The sequence below is a fragment of the Gymnogyps californianus genome, chromosome 3 (assembly GCF_018139145.2).
Source record: "Gymnogyps californianus isolate 813 chromosome 3, ASM1813914v2, whole genome shotgun sequence".
In the NCBI taxonomy this organism is placed as follows: Eukaryota; Metazoa; Chordata; class Aves; order Accipitriformes; family Cathartidae; genus Gymnogyps; species Gymnogyps californianus.
Window position 1 is genome coordinate 104,014,368 of NC_059473.1, and position 6,000 is coordinate 104,020,367.

Sequence of the window (6,000 nt, forward strand, 5' to 3'; positions counted from 1 at the left end):
TAAGCATTCCCACTGAAGGGGTTCAGTGCAGGGCAGTTCTTAATGGTGAACAATTAGAAAAATGAGTCACTGTGTTAGGGAGCAAAGACCTATCAACCTTCTTGGTTCGTTAGGCTGAATCAGATTGAAATCTCAGGTCACATGTTTTATCTTTTCATTTTAATGCTTTATTAAATTGAATGTATGCTGCTTCTTTCAAAATGCTTATGAGTATTAATTATACAAGCTGAAAAATCCATAAATCCCATGAGGGAACAGCCCATAATGAGACTACTTACAGTACATGCTGAATAAGCTAGTGGACACTACTAGAATTGGCATCACTTCCGCTCATATGAAACTTTTATATGTCGTTAGATAATAGAATAAATCCAACCATCTTGTCTGAAATTTGGTTTAAAAGCTGATATCTATGTATCTTTTGAACTTTTCTTCATTCTGAGCGCTATTTGGCTAGAGCTTTCTGGAACATTTCTTATTTTTTTGTATTGAGCTACAATACTCTCTGACCTCTTTATGTTATTTGCAGTTTGAAAAATGGTGTTTAACAGAAATGCTGATTTTTAATAACATGCTTTTAAAACTTTTGTTCTATCATCATGATACCAAGAGTATTTTGTAATTGTAAGAAATCACATAGACAAACTGAAATCCACCATTGCCCTATGATGGACTGGACTGTCTATCTACCTCAGCATTAGATGATTTGGGAAAAAGAAATTGCAGTGGAGCTTGAACTTGTGAACTCCAGTTAAAAAGATACATGTCCTGAAATGTAACATAGCCTTTTGTTAAAAAAGGCTACCTGCCTTTTTACGAACCTGCCTACCTTAATCTAATTCAAATGCATTAGATGCTTGAAAAAGGAGATGTTACTCATAACTCAATCTTTCAAAGAATATTCTTCCTTTTTTGTATTTTCAATTTCTTCCATTAAACCACAGTTTTTAGAGGGGTTATCAATGTCATATTGTCATCAGAAAACTAACAAGTTGATTACTGATGTAAAGTAACTTTAGGTCACCTTTATTCTCTTCAAAACAAAGGATGTTCCAAAGGAAAGAGAACAGAATCTGTGACTTTTGAAGGGACTTTCTTGAAATTACCTTAACGACCAGAATAACAACATGAAATTTTGACAATGATGTGATAGTAGTTATGCCCCTAGAGGCTCTCTATATCAGAGAATTTGAAGGTCTTCTTAGGGGACGATTTTACGGATGTTTCTGCTGTGCCTATGTCAGATTAATATCATCTAATTAGAACCAGGTTTGTTAAACCTTTTTACACAGTTTCTGTACCTTTTATCTGACAGACAGGGATTGCTTCAGGAATGAAGACAGCATCGCAGTCTTTCTGAACAAAATTAAAATATATTTAATTACTTACACTTTGGAAAGCTCCTAGTTAAGATTTGTAAGCATGTTTTGTTACTTCTAAAATGAAAATATGCAGAAGACATATTTATTTGTAGGTTGTCAATTTCCATTACTGACATCTTTCCAGTGATAGTTTTCCCTATCTGCTATCCAAAACAGAATAATTTTCTAAAAAAGAGTTTGAATTTCAAGAACCCTTCTCTGAAGTTTTATCATGAGATTCTCTTCTAAATTGTTTTACATTTATTAAGCACCAAGCATCTACATTTTGCACTCTGTTGACTTTCTTCCCCTATTTCAATTACACGTATAAAATTATATACTGAACCTCCTTTATATATTTGTTTAGATACTTTTAAATGCTAAGAGATTTAAGGTTAACATAGTAAAATATAACATAATAGGGTATCATTTTATTGGATATATCAGAAAGTCTGCACAATTCTGTTTTATTTTTCATTTAATTATTGGCTTAGTATGTTCTAGCCGAACTTTGCATAAAAATGTGAACATCTTTGAAGTTTTAATATGTTCTTCATAGTGCTAAAACACTATCCAAAATAGAAGAGTAGTTACTGAAAGATAATTATTTGTATCCTTTGATACTCAAATGTCAAAATTTATGTGAATATTAGTTAGGATTTGATCAATCTGATTACATATGTTTGGACATACAAAATCTCTGTCAAGATATTTAGTAGTGTTTATTGCTGGAAGTATTTATGGAGGTAAGCAGGCATGCTATGGCAGATCTATCTGGAATAACTGCAATTACTGACCCTTATCTGAAGGTTACTACTCCTAGCAGTGCAACATACTCTGGACACTTGCTATGTCAGTGCAAGAATTGGCTGATTGAGGCTATGCTGGCTGACTTTGCGCTGACTTTGCACTGACTTATATTTAGTAGTACCCAGGAGACCTGTTACAGCACTTCAATGGTGCAACACTAACTTCCTGCTCTGGAATGGTAATAAACAGCTGATAGCAGCAAATTACTAAACTGTTCCCTCTACCTCTGCTCGAAAACAGCTAAGTCAATAAAGTCTGTGGGTGTTTATCTCTTCTAAAACCCATGATGCTATCAAAAGGATGAATTAGGAGCCACTCACTCTCATCTTTCTATGTACACCTAGTCATCTATTCCATTAAAGTCTTTTAAATTGACAATTTGTATTGATCTTCATGAGAACATTTGCACAGATGGTCCAGTTGCCTTCCTAGGTATACTGTAAAAATTAGTGTGGGTAAAATCCCAAATCTCCAGGCAAGTCAATTAGAATATGCTTGATGGTGATCAAATTAAATTAACCAGTGAAAGATGCTACTGTATTTTTTACATTAATATCAACACTTTAGAAAGACAAGGATATATATTTGGAAATTGGTCAGGTGTTAATTTAGTAAAGCTGGAATAAGTGTTTCCACTCTGTGTAAGGATTCTTTTATGGTCAGACTAGCAATCTAAAACTGAAAATGTCATCAGAAAATATCATAATTGTTACTACTGACAGAAAATATTATAAATGTTGTCAGTTCCAACTTTACTTTTGTTTGTACTCTTGTGTGTTGCTTTACTTTTGGCTGCCAATTTTGGCACTAACAACAAGCTATGAAATTGTCATTATTTTGACATTTTTATAATGGAAAATGCATGCCTATATTTTGCTTACATTGTCTCTGTGCTTTGTAGCATCAGTTTCCTCATTAGGAATTTGTTTTCTTCTCTTCATGCTATGAAAAATAACTTCCAAACAGATTTCTCTTACTTTTTAAGTCCCTGCAACATCCTTTATGGGTCTCCTTTTGTCACTTTTAGACAGAGTCATGCAACTTGTGTAGACAGGATGGAAACATTATAGATAAAACTTGCAATAATTGTAGAATGTTTATTTTTAAGGGTTACTAATGACAATTTCCTGTCTTTTTTTCCCAGAACAAGACCAAAAGTACAGTACAATGGGTATGCTGGACATGAAAACAGTAATGGACAGGCTTCATTTGAAAATCCCATGTATGACACAAACTTAAAACCCACAGAGGCAAAGGCTGTGAGGTTTGATACGACTCTGAACACAGTTTGTACAGTGGTATAGCCTTCAGTGCCCAATATGACTGATTCATAGCCATACCTCTGATGGACAAGCAGTAATTCCTTTGGTGCCATATACCAGTTTCCCTTCTTCTCTTGGCTTTGCTGCTGTAATCTTTAACATCTTCTGTCAGCCTACATGCAGCTAAATTTTCTGGTAAAAACGTGTCAGTCTTCTGGGGATCAGACAAAGAATATTTTTTCATCTTAAAGTTGGATCAAAATGCCTGGCTGCATCTGCTTCAAATCAAGGCACACTTTAAGGAAGACTGCCAAGTCATGCCAATTTGTCATATTTAATGCCTCAGACTTTCATATTTGTATGTGGCTGGATGCCTTTCAATGCATTCTTCTGGGCACTTGGATAAATCCTTTGAGTACTGTGACAAATGATAGCACCACAGATTATCCCCGGGAATATTCTGAAGAAATAAGCTCTCTTGAAGGAGAAGACAACCTTCCTTGAGGTTGCATACACCTGCAAATGCTTTACCATTGAAATCTTGCTAAAATTAAAGAAACTTACAGTGTATCTCATACATAGGGCAGTTTGCCAATTTCCCAATCAGCCGTTATATTGCAAAATATTAATGCACAATTTTTTTGCACTAAAGTGTTATGGATGACTGAGTAAGATACTGGTAAAAATATACAGGGTTTCTACACGCTGTCCATTGTATATAGACATTCACTCACCCTTTGCCAAGCAAAACATTCCACCATAAATTTACTTGGAATATTAAAATATGAGCCCCATGCTTAGCACCAGTTAAAATCTTGTGCGATAGAGGACAATATTTCTTTTGTCAATTTTTGACTAAATTTCTTTGTAAACATGATTACAAGTCACTGGAGACTTTCAGCCAGAACAAGGGCCCATTTCTAAGAAATTTTCATTGCCAGTATTGTTTTCTTCTGAAATCAGTCATCAATCACCATTGTCAGTATCATACTATTTAACAGCAGGGGGGTTAGCAGCTATTGCTGCTTGCCATGTACAAATGTGAATAGTAATTTATTTTAGATAGCTCATAAAGCCTGTGAGCCTGTGCTCATAATACAGTCTTCCCTTTTGCATTTTTTTCCATTTTTTCCTGTAATATGACATCATTTTCTGATGTTACATGGAACTAAAACACATTACAGTAGTATATGTAAACCCAGTGCAAATTGTCTATAACAAGCTGTCATTCAGTTTCTACTTGGAACAAAGAGAAATATTCAACTATCTTTGCTTTCTGTTTCTTTTCAGATTTTTTAAACACACTGCTTACTGCTTTTGTACTTACAGTTTGACAGAGAAAGTTTGACATTTGTAAATATGAATGGTTGAGTAAATGATTAACATTTGCTTAGAATTAGAGGTTTTATTGAATGAAAACAAACAAAAAACCAAAAGTTGCCATTGGGCAGATTAATTAAATTGAGTTTTAAAATTAGGAAATTACAGGAAATAATGAAGCAAAATCGGATTTTAGTCATACATGTTGAGCTCAGAAACCAGGAAAGTTGCTTTGCTTTTCTTTAAAATTCAGGGGTTTTTTTTGTTGTTGTTGGTTTGGTTTAGTTTTCTGAATTTCAAACTGTCCTAATGTCCAGTTGCTATCAAAAACTGTAGAAAAATGTTTGAACTCCATATGTGTGTAGGTGTGGCTGTTATATACAAAACAAAAAGGTAATGTAAACCCAATAACAGGTTTTTCAGCTAATGTTGCAGAACACAAAGAAAATTTCAAAGGTAACCCTTGGTCAGCTTAACAACTCTACATCTGTTAGATGAAAAATACCAGCAATATAATACAGTATTGTAGGGCCTCCAGCTGTTATATTCTTCATATGAGCAAGAAACTCTGAAGAAAATTTAATAAATAATCCTTTCCAGTCAGTTCCTTGTTCATTTTGTTAGTAGTTTCTGGCTTTCTTTTTTGTTTGTTTCTGAGGGTTTTGTGCAGTAAGTTTCATTTATCTGTCACATCTCAGAGCCCTTCACATTTCCTGAGAAAGAACAAAGTCATCAGATCAAAGTTGTTGTCCTGATCCTCCCCCATGTAGAGGAAGTTGCTCTGCAAATGAAGAGCTTCCGTAGGAACAGTGGGCCAGGGAGGGAAGCTGTTGTATGATTAAAGTTTTTGACAGGTGTTCAAAATTGACATTACTGCTTTGGAAGTCCTTCTGTAGTGGCAATGGCAGAAAAAAATTGGAGTATTGAAAGCAAGCTAAGTAGCTATTACTGATGTTTTCTACTCCTGCCCTTACAGTGTATTCTTCAGTGACCCGTCTCACTATGACCACCGAGGAATGTGTTGGAGGAAAGGTCCCAGAAAACAGAACAGTTAAATCATTTGATCTTTTGTGTTAGAGAGCCCAGATCCTGTGAATCCTTTATCCAGTGGTTCATTTTGGGGAGGTTATGTAAGGAGCATTTATCCCGAGTGAGTGTTCTTTGATCAGGGACACTCAAAATTGGGGCACACTGACAAATCATCCCAAGATGTTTGTTTGGAGTATTGATTAAACAGGAGCTTCAGA

General features: G+C 34.9%; 1 protein-coding gene across 1 annotated transcript in view; it reads left to right on the forward strand.

Annotated features, from left to right (window-relative positions):
* The window catches only part of CSMD1 (CUB and Sushi multiple domains 1), a 1,238,313-nt gene extending 1,234,838 nt beyond the window's left edge, over positions 1 to 3,475 (forward strand). Inside the window, 1 exon segment of the mRNA XM_050893357.1 lies at positions 3,316 to 3,475. Within this exon segment, the coding sequence (XP_050749314.1) occupies positions 3,316 to 3,475 (160 nt within the window).
* Positions 3,476 to 6,000: the final 2,525 nt, after the last annotated feature.